General features: G+C 48.4%; 4 protein-coding genes across 17 annotated transcripts in view; 1 reads left to right on the top strand and 3 right to left on the bottom strand.

The window, feature by feature from the left end:
* The window catches only part of fry (Protein furry), a 49,656-nt gene extending 41,071 nt beyond the window's left edge, over positions 1-8,585 (top strand). For 3 of the 14 annotated variants that reach the window (XM_033381548.1, XM_033381540.1, XM_033381544.1), the window contains 9 exons: positions 2,821-4,426; positions 4,494-5,000; positions 5,072-5,692; positions 6,001-6,030; positions 6,290-6,337; positions 6,451-7,410; positions 7,469-7,714; positions 7,777-8,143; positions 8,205-8,585. In XM_033381548.1, the coding sequence (XP_033237439.1) occupies positions 2,821-4,426; positions 4,494-5,000; positions 5,072-5,692; positions 6,001-6,030; positions 6,290-6,337; positions 6,451-7,410; positions 7,469-7,714; positions 7,777-8,143; positions 8,205-8,389 (4,570 nt within the window). In that variant the 3' untranslated portion in view covers positions 8,390-8,585. The remainder of the gene's footprint in view (positions 1-2,820; positions 4,427-4,493; positions 5,001-5,071; positions 5,693-6,000; positions 6,031-6,289; positions 6,338-6,450; positions 7,411-7,468; positions 7,715-7,776; positions 8,144-8,204) is intronic. The other 11 variants (XM_033381550.1, XM_015188644.2, XM_033381547.1 and 8 more) reach the window with 6 other exon arrangements.
* LOC4812693 (serine protease 1-like) lies at positions 189-1,096 on the bottom strand. Its single transcript, XM_001353040.4, has one exon. It carries the CDS (start codon positions 1,068-1,070, stop codon positions 285-287), a length of 786 nt encoding a protein of 261 aa, XP_001353076.2. The 5' UTR covers positions 1,071-1,096; the 3' UTR covers positions 189-284.
* LOC4812692 (serine protease 1-like) lies at positions 1,661-2,587 on the bottom strand. The gene has a single exon (XM_001353039.4). It carries the CDS (start codon positions 2,560-2,562, stop codon positions 1,780-1,782), a length of 783 nt encoding a protein of 260 aa, XP_001353075.3. The 5' UTR covers positions 2,563-2,587; the 3' UTR covers positions 1,661-1,779.
* Positions 8,586-8,609: 24 nt separating the features above from the next.
* Positions 8,610-10,215, bottom strand: Cyp40 (Cyclophilin 40). The gene is made up of 4 exons (XM_001353041.4): positions 10,014-10,215; positions 9,690-9,934; positions 9,299-9,619; positions 8,610-9,240 (listed from the first exon to the last, which is right to left on the bottom strand). The coding sequence occupies exons 1-4, from the start codon at positions 10,093-10,095 to the stop codon at positions 8,734-8,736; spliced, it is 1,155 nt and encodes a 384-aa protein (XP_001353077.2). The 5' UTR covers positions 10,096-10,215; the 3' UTR covers positions 8,610-8,733.
* Positions 10,216-18,963: the final 8,748 nt, after the last annotated feature.

The raw sequence follows: 18,963 nt of genomic DNA, 5'->3' as shown, positions 1-18,963 counted from the left end.
TTTTGCAGGCGCGTGGCCCCTCGAAGTATGGGGGCTACTCGATAAGTCATTAATTGGAATTTTCTACCGAGAAATATGTGTAATATTCTGCCCCATCCATTTCAATGGCTAAGAACTGGTTGGTGCTTACATAAGCCTTAAGAAACAACGCATCAATGATTCAGTTTATCAATCAAAGAAAAAAGTGGTCTATGTAACGAACTGGCAGGCCTTTCGAAATACTCATTATTTTAGTATAGCCACACAGAGACGTGGTAAATTATTACAAGAACAGATGATCAAAGTTAGTAATAGGCCACTCCTGAGTTATCGCGAATCCATTCCAAGTGATCGGTGACACGGGTGTAGCCGGAAGGTCCACTCTTACAGTTGCCGGAGGCAAAGGTTATCACGCCCACCAGCATTGGGTTATCCTGCGTGACCAGAGGGCCACCAGAGTCGCCACCGCAGACGGACCGTCCGTCCGACTGTCTTGTGCACATGTCACTGCTGGCCACAGAGCCATAGGATTGGGCACACTCATTGTTGCTGATGATCTGCACGTCGATGCACTGGAGCCACTCCGCTAGATTGCCATTGTCCATGCCTCCCCAGCCGCAGGCGACGCACCACCAGCCCTCGAAGCGATCTCCCTGTTGGTTGAACTTCGGGAGAGGAATGTTGCTGACCACATTGGTGAACTCCACATAGGGAGTGCGGATGAGGCCGATGTCGTGGCCAGCCGAGTTGCCAAAGCCTGGATGAAGGATAAAGTTATCCCTCCTAACGTTGTGCTTGTACAGACCGTTCCAGGCCCAGTTTGAGCCGTAGTTGATGTCCACGGAGTCCGTGGTGAGGCAGTGGGCCGCCGTCAGAACCCAAGTGTTGGATATTATGGTGCCAGCCCCGACGGCTGCGCTGTTGCTGCCGTCGGTGAGCAGGAAGAGGCCAACGATGTAGGGAGCCTTGCCTTCGTAGGCTGGATAGCCATTGACAATTCGATCCGATCGTTCGGTACGATTGAAAGTGGGACTCCCACTAGCAAAAGCCAAGGCGGAGGCCAACAGTAGAATTGCGCACGATAGCCTCATGGTTATGCTGGAACTTAGATCTCTAGGGGGTTGGTTGTGATCTTATATACCATTTGGTAGCTGCTGCCGGAGGTTATAAGTATTTTGCCTCTTATCTGTGCAGATAACGTTATTTTTTTACTTATTTAATTTTATTTAATAATGTAGGGTTTCTATTGGGACCAGTGTGGCCTCTTTTGAAGTACACGAAGCAAAGTTTTATTAGTTAGTCTGTAGTACTTAGAATTGATTGATTATTATATGCCGATAAGCACTATAAGCACCATAGAGACTCTTCACTATACATTTAAATGCTCGAGAATTGGTTTACTTTCGCTTTTTCCGGTGTGGTCGTCCAAAATCGTTATCACCATGGACATCTATGGAAAGATTTTTGGCGATCGGTGAATGAAAGTGAATGAAGGAATGAAATATATTTGCTGATTGTCTGTGTCTTGAGCATAAGTCGATATACAATATGTAAGCACTTGAACAAAGTATTTTGATATGTTCAACCGCTGTCCGAACGAATTTGTGTGCCATGTTGTAAGCGTGTACGAATTATGGATCCATCATAGTGCACCAGAGCCCAATGAACCGTTAAAGTTACGTACTGTTTTTGAATGCCCGCGGTGTCAATTACACCGAAAAAAAATATTTATTTATATATTGAAAGAAAAGAAAAAAAAAAGAAAGGAAAGCATGTTTCGTCGAGCAGCTATGACCAAAGTTAGTAATAGGCCACTCCGGATTTTTCGCGTATCCAGTCCAAGTGATCGGTGACACGGGTGTAGCCGGAAGGTCCACTCTTACAGTTGCCGGAGGCAAAGGTTATAACGCCCACCTGGGTGGGATTGTCGTGTGTGACCAGAGGGCCGCCAGAGTCGCCACCGCAGGCACTCTTGCCATCCGACTGCCTCGTGCACATGTCGGTGCTGGCCACAGAGCCGTAGCTCCTGGCACACTCGTCGTTGCTGATGATCTGCACGTCCATGCACTGGAGCCAGTCAGCGAGATTGCCATTGGCCATGCCACCCCAGCCGCAAAGGACGGTCCACCAGTTCACGAAGCGTTCTCCCTTTTGTCCAAACTTGGGAAGGGGGATCCGGTTGACAACGTTGGTGTACTCCACATACGGAGTGCGGATGAGGCCGATGTCGTGGCCAGCCGAGTTGCCAAAGCCTGGATGACGGATGAAGTTCTCCTTCCTGACGTGGTGCTTGTACAGGCCGTTCCAGCCCCGATTCGATCCGTAGTGGATGTCCACCGAGTCCGTGGTGAGGCAGTGGGCCGCGGTCAGGACCCAGTTATGGGATATCACGCTGCCTGCCCCGACGGCTGCGCTGTTGCTGCCGTCCGTGAACAGGAAGAGGCCAACAATGTAGGGAGCCTTGCCTTCGTAGGCTGGATAGCCATTGACGATCACGTTATCCGGGCTTAGATCCTCAGTACGATTGCCTTTAGCGAATGCCAAGGCAGAAGCCAAAAACAAAATTGCCAACGATAGTTTCATGATTGCACAGGAACTTGGATATCCACTGGGCTGGCTCCCAACTTTTATACGATTTGGCTAAGGGTTCTCTTAACATGGTGTATTCTGTCTGGGAAGTACTTCGGCTGGGGGGTAATTAGCGATAGAAGCTGACACAGCAAGATATCAGTATCTTTGAACCCTAATGGCTCCTAATGACATTCTGTAAACTTAATTAATGGAAGAAGCTCTTTAGAAACTCAGAGTCCCATCTAATCACCATCTTCCTCTCATTTGCAGATGCAACGTGGCCGTAATGCTGCTCACAGACATTGTGGTAGATGGGATTCCGGGCATCGATTGGACGCTGCACTTGCCACTGATGCTGCACATTCTGTTCCTGGGCCTGGACCACACGCGCATCATAGTGCGGGAGCACTGCAAGCAGCTGTGCGTTAACCTGCTGATCGTGCTGGCCGAGCACAACGATCACCTGACCGTGGCCCGCATCCTGCTGAACAGCGAGACGAGCAAGCTGGACCTGGGCCTGACCGTGCCCGCCCTGCCCGTGATCGACAACAATTTCACTGAGCTGCACCAGCAGTTTGACAGCTATCTGCTGCACGTGAGCCCCCAGGCAGCGGCATATGCCCTGCAGCACAATCTGTCAAGCTCCACCATCATTGCGGCGCACTCCAGCTCCAATCAGCAGAATCTGCCGCAAACGCCGCATAACGTGCAGCAGGCTTCTGGCTGCCAGACAAGCGCCAATGCCACGCCCTCGGGTCTGGCAGCCACGCCTGCCGCCCTGCAAATCAACCCGAACAATTCGGAGAACTCGGAGGTGCCGCTCATCCACGCGGACGAGCATGCACCGCCCCAGCCCGGCCCGAGCATGCCCATAGCCCACGTTATCAAGAGCCTGCTGAAGTTCCTTGCGCAGGACACGTGTCAGCCGCTGTGGAACTACGAGGACATCACCGCCAAGGTGTGGGCCGTGAAGTCAGCGGAGCAGCTGAGCTGCTTCCTCAAGCACATGGTGAAGGTGTTCGCGGACAGCTATCCACAGGCTCGCATCCCTGAACGCTGGGCACAGACCGCCCTGCAGCTGGGACTCTCGTGCTCCTCGCGCCACTATGCCGGTCGTTGCCTGCAGATATTCCGGGCCCTGAATGTCCCGATCAACTCGCGCATGCTGTCGGAAATACTCTCCAGGCTGGTGGAGACGGTGGCCGAGCAGGGCGAGGACATGCAGGGTTATGTAACGGAGCTTTTGCTCACTCTGGAAGCGGCCGTGGATAGCCTGGACTCGGACTTCCGGCCGCTGGATGTGATGAAGGATATCTTCAAGAGCACACCCAATCTGAACAACAAGGACGGCGGTCCTAATTCCATCCTGCCCGGCAAGAAATCGCCCTCGGGCATGACGCCTCAGTCGTCCAACTACTCGATCCCCAGCCATGGACGCAGCACCAGCTACTCGGTCTCCTACTGCGGTCGCAAGGCCAACAACTCGCCTTGCGACAAGCAGGTGGAGCTCAGGAACCGCGCCTCCGGCATCGACCTCGAGCGCAGCGTTGTCTGCAAGTTCGGTGTCGGCGGAGTGGGAATGGGAATGGGCGCAGGCTCGGCCCTGTCGCGATCCCGTAGCGCCCAGAGCCTGAAAATGCTGGGCGACACGGCCACGCAAGACGACAAAATGACGATATTGGCGCAGCTCTTTTGGCTATCGGTGTCGTTGCTGGAGTCGGACTACGAGCACGAGTTCATGCTGGCTCTGCGCCTGCTGACCAGAGTGCTCCACCGCCTGCCGCTCGACCGTCCAGATGCGAGGGACAAGGTGGAGAAGCTGCAGCAGCAGCTCAAGTGGACGGCCTATCCGGGTGTGCATGCGCTGCTCCTGAAGGTGCGTGTTCTCAAAAGTAGAAAGGTGTAACTAGAAAAGGACTAATCGAATTATATTTGTATTCTAGGGCTGCACTCACAGTGCCACCTACGAGCCGACGATCACGTTGCTCTCCCAGTTTGCACCACTGCTTACCCTGCCCGTGTGTGATCCGACCCAGAGTTGCGCCTTCCCCATGAACGTCATTGCGCTACTGCCGTACATGCTGTTGCACTACGAGGACGCCAACGAGATCTGCATACGCAGTGCCGAGAACATTGCACAGGTGTCGACGGAGTTGGGGGCCAAGCTCGAGAACCTGGGCACCGTGATGTTGCTGTACAGCCGCAAGACCTTCTGCAAGGAGTCCTTCCAGTGGACAAAGTGCGTGGTGAAGTATCTGCATGACACGTACGCCCACATGGGCCTCCACATGGTGGCCTTCCTCATCGAGGTGCTGGAGAAGGGGCCGCAGCAGGTGCAGGTACCCGTTTTGAATGTCATCCACTGCATGCTGCACTACGTCGACCTGTCGGCCCCCCAGGCCCAGACCATCAATGCGGATCTCTTGCGAGCCATCGGAAAGTACTTGGATGTAAGTCGGTCATGGAAAAGTGTTCTCCCAAGAGCTGAATATTAATATTATTGTTGTATGTTTTTTCCCAGACGGTCAACTGGAAGGACTCGCTGAAGATCCTCAAGCTGATCGTGACGCGCAGCTCCTCGCTGCAAGTGGTGCCGCCCAGCGACGGCAGCAGCGCCGGCTTATCGTTCTCCTTCTATGGCGCATATCCGGACTCGGATATGTTCTGTAAAAAGGAACTGGCCGGTCGCACAATGGAGTTCACCTTCGACGTCTCGCAAACGCCACTCATTGGCCGCCGCATCCTGCTCAAGAACGAGGAGCCCGTCCCGGTCGGGGCTGCCTCCACCACGGGCAGCTCTTCGCTGAACTCCACCCTGACCAATGCCACAACGGTGACAGTGGCGCCCAGTGCACAGCAGCAGGCCAATGCACAGCTGCAGCAGCAACGCGCCCAATCGAATGTGGCGGCCATTGCCGCGGCGGCTGCTGCCCAGCACCAGCAGCAGCATGCGATCGGAGCCGGGAGCAGCCTGGTGGGCACCCCGAACTCGCCCCGGCGCAGTGCAAGCCTGTCGCCGGCGGATACCGTGCCCCTGAGTGGTTGGAAGCGGCCCTGGATGTCGCAGTGTCGCGTGCGTGAGTGTCTGGTCAACCTGCTGACCACCTGTGGCCAGCGTGTCGGCCTGCCCAAGTCGCCATCGGTAAGTGTGTGCTTCGAAGGGAGCTGGAGCTGCTTCAGCATTCGGCTGCTGCTTGTACATAGCCAGGTGCATGCCTTAGGCTCCCCTAGAGCTATCCTAATCCCTCTCTACTGTACTCTACTCTCTGATGTGGCCTTCATGCATATGCGATTATTTATTTCTAACTCTTTTTCTTTCATGTAAAACAAAACAAAAATCAAAATCCAAACCAAAAACCAAAAACCAAAACCAATTAACACGCCATTATCATCATTAACCAATCAAACCAAATCGATACCAAATCGAAACATACTCGTACTCAATCCTAGGACGATTTCATAAACTCAATTTGCTCAAAGGTAAAGGACACGTTTCTCTGTGCCGCGACTCGTTTTTTTGCTTTTCTGTGTATGATATATGTACGATAAGATCGCATGTAGTAGCTTTTTCCCAATCAATGATTCGATTATTTCGTACTGCCTGCCGAACCGCCATTCGCCATTCGCTTGATCGTTATACCATTGCCATTTTGCCATTTTCATTTCCATGTTGTGCATGTGTTTTGTTTCAAACTGTACCTTTCGTTTACTCTGTTCGTTTATCTGGGAACACATTTAGTCGTTAAGCACGTCACTACTAACCGGATCGATTGCCACCAGACAAAGCGTAAGCTTTATCTCTATTTAACTCTACTACTCTACTATAATCCCTGAATGTTTAACCCTCCCGTATTGCTCAGAGTCGTACTAATCTCTGCCACTTTAACCACTGTCCCACAGGTCATCTTCAGCCAGTCATCGGATCTGATGGAACGGCAGTCGTCTGCCGCCTCTTCCACCGAGGAGACCTCGGGTCCCCAGGGCGATCTGAGCAGCGGCTCGCGTCGCGACGATGGCCAGCCCGACTTTACCGTCTTCAAGGACTTTGACTTCCTCGAGTACGAGGACAGCATTGCCGGCGAGTCCACGGACAACTTCAACTGGGGCGTGCGTCGCCATCAGTTGTTCGAGGGCGATGAGGACCGTCTGAACTGCGGCAGTGGCATCGGCGGCTCCATCAAGGGAGGACATTCCTCCGCCCTGGAAGACAGCTTCAGTGACAAGACACCGATACTGAGCAAGCGCAAACGACAGACTGCGGACGATTCCTCCGATGAAGAAGCCGAATCCGAGTCCCCCCTGGATGAGGATCATCGCCAGTCGTTCCTAAAGTCCGGGTACAGTGCTGTGCCGCCCACATCCCTCAGTCTGCGTGAGAGGAGGCGTCGCAACTCGGTCTCGCGGAGTGACACCAGTGGCTCCAGCGCCGGGGACCTTGGCGACATTACGCCATGCAACGCCTCGCCGCATTTACCGGGGATCATAAGATTCGGTGCCGCCATTCGGGATGAAGCGGAGGAAAACTGGCGGCGACAGTTGCAGGCCATGCTGGTGAACCAGCCCTCGGCTCATACCTCGGAGCTTCTGCAGCAGCTCTACAGGCTGGTCAAGGAGATAACCTTCAAGACGATTAGCATTTCAAAGGAGGCAAAGAAGTTCTTTACGGGCATTGGATCCCAGCTGGGCAATCGTATCTCTCTATTTACCGACCTGCTGAGCTCTCGGGCTGATCCTCCCCAGGTGTGGTGCAGCGAGCAGCAAGCGACTACCCCAAAGCTGTTCGAGACGCTGCGCTTCAATGTGCTGGAAGTGCAAGAGCATTTGGAGACATTCTTCGACCGCAAAGACCAGGTCTTGGAGGTAAAGTAATCAAATGTTTGCCAATAGAGACATTTTCATGAGAAATTGTATATTCCAGTGCCTGGACGCGGTGAAGACCAGTTGTAAGCTGTCGCTCTTCAACGAATCCGATGTTGCTGCTTCCGGTTTGGAGCTACCCAGCTGCTCCAGCATAGCGTACATGCCATTTGATCCAGCCTCCACCGAGGTGGTCTTGGACCTGGGACGCTCTTTGTACAAGCTGATGTTCCAGCTGCTTCTGCTTATTGAGTCGAATCACAAGATATCCTCGAATGTGGTTAACCATTTCCGCATCAACGAAGACGTAAGTGAACGAGAGATCCAAACGTAGATCGGTGTAATATAATCTCTAATCCCTCATTGCAGATGCATGACATATCCGATCTCTATGCTCTGGTTCGCGATGCTCTGGTGCGTTACACCAGCGAAGCCGAGTTGGATTGCCTGGAATCTTCAACATCCACGGAGGGCGAGCACACGCCAACTCCCTCGCCCGGCCTGCCCATGACTCAGGAGGAGTTCGAGTCGGCTCTGCACGAGCACATTGATCTGCAGCGCTGGCCCAGTGCCATTGCCCATGTGCGTCAGTATCGGCGGGTGTCGACGCTGGTCGCTGCCGGAGATCAGAACCTGACCCTGTTCAGCTATACTAACCTGGACAGTCGAATGAAATGCGATGAAATGTCGGTTATATTGAATGCTTATGCGCATGGCATCATGAAGGACCGCACGGGTATGCCCAGAAATCCAAAACCAACTCCATGAACCACACTTATTTGCTTTCTCTCCTTCAGCAGAAGCCTTTATCGTGTCCAAGTCGGATTCGGAACTGTTCGAGGTATATGCAATTCTCTCGGAGAACTTGTATCACGTATCTAGCGCCCTGACCAACATGGAGATCAGCATGAAAAGCTACTCGGCAAGTAGCGCCTCCGGCAATCTGCATCGCAGCGAACAGGACATTGTGACAAATCTTTAAATATGACTATACGTAGACTAAATATAAAGCATATCTAAGCTACTTATTTTTTTTTTATCTGTTAGCCCGTAAGCAGCATTGTAGACACTACAATGTACGTAAGCGATCATTATTATTGTGTGCGATCAAATGTGTTTTAGGTACGATCTAATTATGCATATATATTTATCAATTAAAGAGCGCAATCCATAATTTACTCTCCCGAAAGAAGAACATGGGATTTCGTATTTGTTTGTGGAAGTCCACTGACTTTTGTTACTCGTAACTCAAAAAGATTTATTAATAAGTATTTACATTTACACACAAGAGCGCCGCGCTATCAACAAAAACACACATTCTCGAAACTATGCAAATAGATTTTTTAGCGCTTTTCGCTGCTGTCGGTTGTAATCAGCCAGGAGCTGCTTGGTGGCATTCAGTTCATTTAGGATCTGCTTGTTTTCCGGAAGGAGAGCGTGGGCACTCTTAAGATCGTTAATGGCCTCCTCGTAGTTGCGCAAGGCGCGATTTGCCTGCCCCCGCCTGTAGAAGGCTTTGCTGCATCGGGGATCCAATCGAATGGCCTCGGAGCAATCGTATTTGGCACTCGTATAATTTCCCAACTTAAGATCGACAGCGGCCGAGTTTATGCTGTTAACAGTGAAGAACGCTTCAAGCTTCCTCATACTCGCATCGTCAGAGGAGGTCTTTTTAAGGTTTCTCAGTGGCTGCCAGCCCAACTGGTTGCTCAGATAGTGATAGTAACGATTTGCCTTGCGGTATTTGGCACGAGCTTCGTGGTAACGACCCAGCTTATAGAAGTGATTTCCCGATTGGCGAACCCCCGTGAGCAGATCCACCGCTTCATCCGACTGCAAGGGGAGGGAGTGAGTGACGAATCCAATGAGCATTGCAATTTCCTTAACTTACTGTGCACTTATCAAGCTTGCCCGTCCAGTCCATTGGGTAGGGCGGGAGTTTGTCTGGGGTCTCGTCGCTGCACTCGATGCCCCAGTCTTCTCCTGGATCCAGCTCACCGCAGTTCCTTATCACAATCTCCGTCGTGGGGTCTCCCTCATTGTTGCAATTCAGTTCCATTTCGGCAACAATGCCCAGACCGCGCAGAACGCGACCCACAACTACATTGATACCGTTTAGATTCTCGCATCCCACGGCCGTCACGAAGAACTGTGAGTTGTTGGTGTTTGGGGAGCCATAGTTGGCCATGCTCACCACCCCCTCCTCGTTGTGCTGCGACCGGAGATTCAACGTTACATCATTAGTGGGCCTAAGATTCTCTTCGAATTCATTGTTCACTCACCGTCAGCTGAAAGTTTTCGTCCTCGAATACGGGCCCATAGATGCTCTCGCCGCTGGTGCCATCGTTCTTCACCACATCCCCGCTTTGCGCAGCGAACACCCGCTTAATTCTGTGAAAGCGATTCCCCTTGTAGTGCAAAGGCTGTCCCAGCTGCCCGATGCCGCACTCGCCCGTACACAGAGCGCGGAAATTTTCCGCTGTCTTTGGCACAACATCCTTGCGCAGCTCAATTACCATGCGTCCCGCTGTGACATACGAAAAAATGAGGTTGGCATGGAGATGAGATGTCCTGCATCTGCGGCCCAATATCCAATATCAGCTCACCATCTTCCAGGCCAATGTCAATGTCCATGAAGACAATAGGATTGGTTGCCCTGACAGGTTGCAGCAGTTTTCGTCCATCCATGTTTGTGCTCCCCGACGGGCAATTCAACTTAAGGAATTGTTGTTGTGCTTTATTTAAATTAATATAGTTAATAACTAAAAACTAAGTGGCTAGCGGACTTATCGATAAAAGATACCGTCCGACCCTCAGAAATATACCGACATATACCGTCTCGTTTTAAACATATACCGTAAATATACTGACGAAGTCAAGTTCTGTTATACATATTCCTCGTTTTTGATATTCCGTCGAATATTACTAGCTATATAGAACATTTAGCCATGCCATCATAACTTTATACGGTTGATGAATCAATTTTCTTTTTAGCTGGTGTATTCTTAATACTTGCTTTTATTGTATTTTGCGTAAAAAAGGTTTTAGCGAAATAGGTCAATCAAAACAAACGAAAAAGGAAATTGCTCAATTTTGATATTCCATTGAATAATGCTGACTCACATAGTTTTATCTCATTGATGAATAAATTTTCTACAAGATTGGATAGCTTTTAATCCTTGCTTTAATTGTATTTGTTGTATAAAAAGGTTTAAACGAAAAAGTTCAACAAAAAGGGAGTCGCTATATTGCGTGTAAGCCGTAGTATAGCCTTTGTATACCCTATTTTGTTAATTTTATATGAAAGTATAAATATTGATATGAAGATAAAACGTAACTAATACAGACCACTTCTCAAATTGACATTTTCTATACATATTAATGTATATGATGAGTGATGAGTGATCTCGATCCTGATACCTATTCTTGGTCTCTGCAAGAAGAAAAATCGTTGAAATAGTGAAAATAATATTAAATAATATTGAATAATATTTAAATATATTGAAAATAAATTGTTTTTGCCTGGGATGACAAACATATTCACGATTATATTACATCCATTTCCCCCAGGGTATGTGTGCAAGGAATGAGACTCATTGTTGTCAACCGGTTATGACGACTAATTCTTGGTTATTCCCTCTTCCGTCGAATATTCCCAGCTATATAGATCTCTCAGTTTTGTCCAGATAATTGTATATGATTGCTGAATTAATTTTCTACAAGATTAGCTACTTTTAAGTACTCCTTTTTATTTTATTGTGTCTAAGACAAGGTTTAAACAAAAAAGGTCGTAAGTGAGTATGGAATGTAGTGACATTGTTGAGCTGAAAATGGACATTGTGGCGCGGTAAAATCCCTCCACGAAGAAAGGATATCCCATCACGAAATAGAGAGAAAATCCCAAAACAAAGAGAGTCCCCACCAAACTTGACCGCCAAATAGAAATTATTTGAAAGTGAAGTGAACGACAAGGATTTAAATGCAATCCAGTGGAATAAATGATGCACTGAAGTACAATATGAGAGCGAAAATTAAATAAACCGTTGTATAGAAGTTTCTATACCGTTTGTTCTTAAATATACCTTTTAAAACAAGGGGTGCATCTTTTGGGAGCACTTTCGTGCTCATAAAAAGACATGATGGTTACATCATTAAATTTTCAAAAAATCTGCCTCACTTTCGTAGTCGAGATTTTGACGCCGATCGACAGTCAGGACCCTCACGATCCTGGGACAGCTGACCGTTCGCCGATCTGGCCCTATTTGTCTGAGATATAGCCTTGCGAAGATTCGGATTTGCGTATCTTTAAAATACTGGTCTCTTCTGCACGCTATATCTCTGCAATACGGCAGCCGATAGGGGTGCGGCATGTCTTTTCGTAATAAGGAGAGTCCCGCCAATCCCTCACGATCCTGGGACAGCTGACCGTTCGCCGATCTGGCCCTATTTGTCTGAGATATAGCCTTGCGAAGATTCGGATTTGCGTATCTTTAAAATACTGGTCTCTTCTGCACGCTATATGTATCTCTGCAATTCGGCAGCCGATAGGGGTGCGGCATGTCTTTTCGTAATAAGGAGAGTCCTGCCAATCCCTCACGATCCTGGGACAGCTGACCGTTCGCCGATCTGGCCCTATTTGTCTGAGATATAGCCTTGCGAAGATTCGGATTTGCGTATCTTTAAAATACTGGTCTCTTCTGCACGCTATATGTATCTCTGCAATACGGCAGCCGATCGGGGTGCGGCATGTCTTTTCGTGATCAGGAGAGTCCTGCCAATCGATTGCGATCGGAAAAAAGGACATCCATTTTTTCAAGATTTTCGCAAAAAATCATGATGTAACCATCATTAAATTTTCAAAAAATCGGCCTCATTTTCGTAGTCGAGATTTTGATGCCGATCGACAGTCAGGACCCCCACGATCCTGGGACAGCTGACCGTTCGCCGATCTGGCCCTATTTGTCTGAGATATAGCCTTGCGAAGATTCGGATTTGCGTATCTTTAAAATACTGGTCTCTTCTGCACGCTATATCTCTGCAATACGGCAGCCGATCGGGGTGCGGCATGTCTTTTCGTGATCAGGAGAGTCCTGCCAATCGATTGCGATCGGAAAAAAGGACATCCATTTTTTCACGATTTTCGCAAAAAATCATGATGTAACCATCATTAAATTTTCAAAAAATCGGCCTCATTTTCGTAGTCGAGATTTTGACGCCGATCGACAGTCAGGACCCTCACGATCCTGGGACAGCTGACCGTTCGCCGATCTGGCCCTATTTGTCTGAGATATAGCCTTGCGAAGATTCGGATTTGCGTATCTTTAAAATACTGGTCTCTTCTGCACGCTATATCTCTGCAATTCGGCAGCCGATCGGGGTGCGGCATGTCTTTTCGTAATCAGGAGAGTCCTGCCAATCGATTGCGATCGGAAAAAACGACATCCATTTCTTCACGATTTTCGCAAAAAATCATGATGGTTACATCATTAAATTTTCAAAAAATCGGCCTCATTTTCGTAGTCGAGATTTTGATGCCGATCGACAGTCAGGACCCCCACGATCCTGGGACAGCTGACCGTTCGCCGATCTGGCCCTATTTGTCTGAGATATAGCCTTGCGAAGATTCGGATTTGCGTATCTTTAAAATACTGGTCTCTTCTGCACGCTATATCTCTGCAATTCGGCAGCCGATCGGGGTGCGGCATGTCTTTTCGTAATAAGGAGAGTCCTGCCAATCCCTCACGATCCTGGGACAGCTGACCGTTCGCCGATCTGGCCCTATTTGTCTGAGATATAGCCTTGCGAAGATTCGGATTTGCGTATCTTTAAAATACTGGTCTCTTCTGCACGCTATATCTCTGCAATTCGGCAGCCGATCGGGGTGCGGCATGTCTTTTCGTAATCAGGAGAGTCCTGCCAATCGATTGCGATCGGAAAAAAGGACATCCATTTTTTCACGATTTTCGCAAAAAATCATGATGGTTACATCATTAAATTTTCAAAAAATCGGCATCACTTTCGTAGTCGAGATTTTGATGCCGATCGACAGTCAGGACCCCCACGATCCTGGGACAGCTGACCGTTCGCCGATCTGGCCCTATTTGTCTGAGATATAGCCTTGCGAAGATTCGGATTTGCGTATCTTTAAAATACTGGTCTCTTCTGCACGCTATATCTCTGCAATACGGCAGCCGATCGGGGTGCGGCATGTCTTTTCGTGATCAGGAGAGTCCTGCCAATCGATTGCGATCGGAAAAAAGGACATCCATTTTTTCACGATTTTCGCAAAAAATCATGATGGTTACATCATTAAATTTTCAAAAAATCGGCCTCATTTTCGTAGTCGAGATTTTGACGCCGATCGACAGTCAGGACCCTCACGATCCTGGGACAGCTGACCGTTCGCCGATCTGGCCCTATTTGTCTGAGATATAGCCTTGCGAAGATTCGGATTTGCGTATCTTTAAAATACTGGTCTCTTCTGCACGCTATATCTCTGCAATTCGGCAGCCGATCGGGGTGCGGCATGTCTTTTCGTAATAAGGAGAGTCCTGCCAATCCCTCACGATCCTGGGACAGCTGACCGTTCGCCGATCTGGCCCTATTTGTCTGAGATATAGCCTTGCGAAGATTCGGATTTGCGTATCTTTAAAATACTGGTCTCTTCTGCACGCTATATCTCTGCAATTCGGCAGCCGAACGGGGTGCGGCATGTCTTTTCGTAATCAGGAGAGTCCTGCCAATCGATTGCGATCGGAAAAAAGGACATCCATTTTTTCACGATTTTCGCAAAAAATCATGATGGTTACATCATTAAATTTTCAAAAAATCGGCCTCATTTTCGTAGTCGAGATTTTGATGCCGATCGACAGTCAGGACCCCCACGATCCTGGGACAGCTGACCGTTCACCGATCTGGCCTTATTTGTCTGAGATATAGCCTTGCGAAGACTCGGATTTGCGTATCTTTAAAATACTGGTCTCTTCTGCACGCTATATCTCTGCAATTCGGCAGCCGATCGGGGTGCGGCATGTCTTTTCGTAATCAGGAGAGTCCTGCCAATCGATTGCGATCGGAAAAAAGGACATCCATTTTTTCACGATTTTCGCAAAAAATCATGATGGTTACATCATTAAATTTTCAAAAAATCGGCCTCATTTTCGTAGTCGAGATTTTGATGCCGATCGACAGTCAGGACCCCCACGATCCTGGGACAGCTGACCGTTCGCCGATCTGGCCCTATTTGTCTGAGATATAGCCTTGCGAAGATTCGGATTTGCGTATCTTTAAAATACTGGTCTCTTCTGCACGCTATATCTCTGCAATTCGGCAGCCGATCGGGGTGCGGCATGTCTTTTCGTAATAAGGAGAGTCCTGCCAATCCCTCACGATCCTGGGACAGCTGACCGTTCGCCGATCTGGCCCTATTTGTCTGAGATATAGCCTTGCGAAGATTCGGATTTGCGTATCTTTAAAATACTGGTCTCTTCTGCACGCTATATCTCTGCAATTCGGCAGCCGATCGGGGTGCGGCATGTCTTTTCGTAATAAGGAGAGTCCTGCCAATCCCTCACGATCCTGGGACAGCTGACCGTTCGCCGATCTGGCCCTATTTGTCTGAGATATAGCCTTGCGAAGATTCGGATTTGCGTATCTTTAAAATACTGGTCTCTTCTGCACGCTATATCTCTGCAATTCGGCAGCCGATCGGGGTGCGGCATGTCTTTTCGTAATCAGGAGAGTCCTGCCAATCGATTGCGATCGGAAAAAAGGACATCCATTTTTTCACGATTTTCGCAAAAAATCATGATGGTTACATCATTAAATTTTCAAAAAATCGGCATCACTTTCGTAGTCGAGATTTTGATGCCGATCGACAGTCAGGACCCCCACGATCCTGGGACAGCTGACCGTTCGCCGATCTGGCCCTATTTGTCTGAGATATAGCCTTGCGAAGATTCGGATTTGCGTATCTTTAAAATACTGGTCTCTTCTGCACGCTATATCTCTGCAATACGGCAGCCGATCGGGGTGCGGCATGTCTTTTCGTGATCAGGAGAGTCCTGCCAATCGATTGCGATCGGAAAAAAGGACATCCATTTTTTCACGATTTTCGCAAAAAATCATGATGTAACCATCATTAAATTTTCAAAAAATCGGCCTCATTTTCGTAGTCGAGATTTTGACGCCGATCGACAGTCAGGACCCTCACGATCCTGGGACAGCTGACCGTTCGCCGATCTGGCCCTATTTGTCTGAGATATAGCCTTGCGAAGATTCGAATTTGCGTATCTTTAAAATACTGGTCTCTTCTGCACGCTATATCTCTGCAATACGGCAGCCGATCGGGGTGCGGCATGTCTTTTCTTGATCAGGAGAGTCCTGCCAATCGATTGCGATCGGAAAAAAGGACATCAATTTTTTCACGATTTTCGCAAAATATCATGATGGTTACATCATTAAATTTTCAAAAAATTGGCCTCACTTTCGTAGTCGAGATTTTGTTGCCGATCGACAGTCAGGACCCCCACGATCCTGGGACAGCTGACCGTTCACCGATCTGGCCCTATTTGTCTGAGATATAGCCTTGCGAAGATTCGAATTTGCGTATCTTTAAAATACTGGTCTCTTCTGCACGCTATATCTCTGCAATACGGCAGCCGATCGGGGTGCGGCATGTCTTTTCTTGATCAGGAGAGTCCTGCCAATCGATTGCGATCGGAAAAAAGGACATCAATTTTTTCACGATTTTCGCAAAATATCATGATGGTTACATCATTAAATTTTCAAAAAATCGGCCTCATTTTCGTAGTCGAGATTTTGACGCCGATCGACAGTCAGGACCCTCACGATCCTGGGACAGCTGACCGTTCGCCGATCTGGCCCTATTTGTCTGAGATATAGCCTTGCGAAGATTCGAATTTGCGTATCTTTAAAATACTGGTCTCTTCTGCACGCTATATCTCTGCAATACGGCAGCCGATCGGGGTGCGGCATGTCTTTTCGTAATCAGGAGAGTCCTGCCAATCGATTGCGATCGGAAAAAAGGACATCCATTTTTTCACGATTTTCGCAAAAAATCATGATGGTTACATCATTAAATTTTCAAAAAATCGGCCTCACTTTCGTAGCCGAGATTTTGATGCCGATCGACAGTCAGGACCCCCACGATCCTGGGACAGCTGACCGTTCACCGATCTGGCCCTACTTGTCTGAGATATAGCCTTGCGAAGATTCGAATTTGCGTATCTTTAAAATACTGGTCTCTTCTGCACGCTATATCTCTGCAATACGGCAGCCGATCGGGGTGCGGCATGTCTTTTCTTGATCAGGAGAATCCTGCCAATCGATTGCGATCGGAAAAAAGGACATCCATTTTTTCACGATTTTCGCAAAAAATCATGATGTAACCATCATTAAATTTTCAAAAAATCGGCCTCACTTTCGTAGTCGAGATTTTGATGCCGATCGACAGTCAGGACCCCCACGATCCTGGGACAGCTGACCGTTCACCGATCTGGCCCTATTTGTCTGAGATATAGCCTTGCGAAGATTCGAATTTGCGTATCTTTAAAATACTGGTCTCTTCTGCACGCTATATCTCTGCAATACGGCAGCCGATCGGGGTGCGGCATGTCTTTTCTTGATCAGGAGAGTCCTGCCAATCGATTGCGATCGGAAAAAAGGACATCCATTTTTTCACGATTTTCGCAAAAAATCATGATGTAACCATCATTAAATTTTCAAAAAATCAGCCTCACTTTCGTAGTCGAGATTTTGATGCCGATCGACAGTCAGGACCCCCACGATCCTGGGACAGCTGACCGTTCACCGATCTGGCCCTATTTGTCTGAGATATAGCCTTGCGAAGATTCGAATTTGCGTATCTTTAAAATACTGGTCTCTTCTGCACGCTATATCTCTGCAATACGGCAGCCGATCGGGGTGCGGCATGTCTTTTCTTGATCAGGAGAGTCCTGCCAATCGATTGCGATCGGAAAAAAGGACATCCATTTTTTCACGATTTTCGCAAAAAATCATGATGTAACCATCATTAAATTTTCAAAAAATCGGCCTCACTTTCGTAGTCGAGATTTTGATGCCGATCGACAGTCAGGACCCCCACGATCCTGGGACAGCTGACCGTTCACCGATCTGGCCCTATTTGTCTGAGATATAGCCTTGCGAAGATTCGAATTTGCGTATCTTTAAAATACTGGTCTCTTCTGCACGCTATATCTCTGCAATTCGGCAGCCGATCTGGGTGCGGCATGTCTTTTCGTAATCAGGAGAGTCCTGCCAATCGATTGCGATCGGAAAAAAGGACATCCATTTTTTCACGATTTTCGCAAAAAATCATGATGGTTACATCATTAAATTTTCAAAAAATCGGCCTCATTTTCGTAGTCGAGATTTTGACGCCGATCGACAGTCAGGACCCTCACGATCCTGGGACAGCTGACCGTTCGCCGATCTGGCCCTATTTGTCTGAGATATAGCCTTGCGAAGATTCGGATTTGCGTATCTTTAAAATACTGGTCTCTTCTGCACGCTATATCTCTGCAATTCGGCAGCCGATCGGGGTGCGGCATGTCTTTTCGTAATCAGGAGAGTCCTGCCAATCGATTGCGATCGGAAAAAAGGACATCCATTTTTTCACGATTTTCGCAAAAAATCATGATGGTTACATCATTAAATTTTCAAAAAATCGGCCTCATTTTCGTAGTCGAGATTTTGACGCCGATCGACAGTCAGGACCCTCACGATCCTGGGACAGCTGACCGTTCGCCGATCTGGCCCTATTTGTCTGAGATATAGCCTTGCGAAGATTCGAATTTGCGTATCTTTAAAATACTGGTCTCTTCTGCACGCTATATGTATCTCTGCAATTCGGCAGCCGATCGGGGTGCGGCATGTCTTTTCGTAATCAGGAGAGTCCTGCCAATCGATTGCGATCGGAAAAAAGGACATCCATTTTTTCACGATTTTCGCAAAAAATCATGATGGTTACATCATTAAATTTTCAAAAAATCGGCCTCATTTTCGTAGTCGAGATTTTGATGCCGATCGACAGTCAGGACCCCCACGATCCTGGGACAGCTGACCGTTCGCCGATCTGGCCCTATTTGTCTGAGATATAGCCTTGCGAAGATTCGGATTTGCGTATCTTTAAAATACTGGTCTCTTCTGCACGCTATATCTCTGCAATTCGGCAGCCGATCGGGGTGCGGCATGTCTTTTCGTAATAAGGAGAGTCCTGCCAATCCCTCACGATCCTGGGACAGCTGACCGTTCGCCGATCTGGCCCTATTTGTCTGAGATATAGCCTTGCGAAGATTCGGATTTGCGTATCTTTAAAATACTGGTCTCTTCTGCACGCTATATCTCTGCAATACGGCAGCCGATAGGGGTGCGGCATGTCTTTTCGTAATAAGGAGAGTCCCGCCAATCCCTCACGATCCTGGGACAGCTGACCGTTCGCCGATCTGGCCCTATTTGTCTGAGATATAGCCTTGCGAAGATTCGGATTTGCGTATCTTTAAAATACTGGTCTCT

This window comes from Drosophila pseudoobscura, chromosome X (genome assembly GCF_009870125.1).
Source record: "Drosophila pseudoobscura strain MV-25-SWS-2005 chromosome X, UCI_Dpse_MV25, whole genome shotgun sequence".
Classification (NCBI taxonomy): domain Eukaryota; kingdom Metazoa; phylum Arthropoda; class Insecta; order Diptera; family Drosophilidae; genus Drosophila; species Drosophila pseudoobscura.
The sequence above is the reverse complement of the archived record's forward strand: the minus strand, read 5'-3'. Positions and strand labels throughout refer to the sequence as shown.

What these genes read in the sequence shown, in the direction of transcription:
- LOC4812692 (XM_001353039.4), bottom strand. Translation starts at nt 2,562, where the DNA reads ATGAAACTATCGTTGGCAATTTTGTTTTTGGCTTCTGCCTTGGCATTC.
- Cyp40 (XM_001353041.4), bottom strand. Translation starts at nt 10,095, where the DNA reads ATGGATGGACGAAAACTGCTGCAACCTGTCAGGGCAACCAATCCTATT. An exon ending in TGACATTGGCCTGGAAGATG is followed by an intron (nt 9,935 to 10,013) that starts GTGAGCTGATAT and finishes CGTATGTCACAG; the next exon opens with CGGGACGCATGGTAATTGAG. An exon ending in GCAAGCTTGATAAGTGCACA is followed by an intron (nt 9,241 to 9,298) that starts GTAAGTTAAGGA and finishes CTCCCCTTGCAG; the next exon opens with TCGGATGAAGCGGTGGATCT.
- LOC4812693 (XM_001353040.4), bottom strand. Translation starts at nt 1,070, where the DNA reads ATGAGGCTATCGTGCGCAATTCTACTGTTGGCCTCCGCCTTGGCTTTT.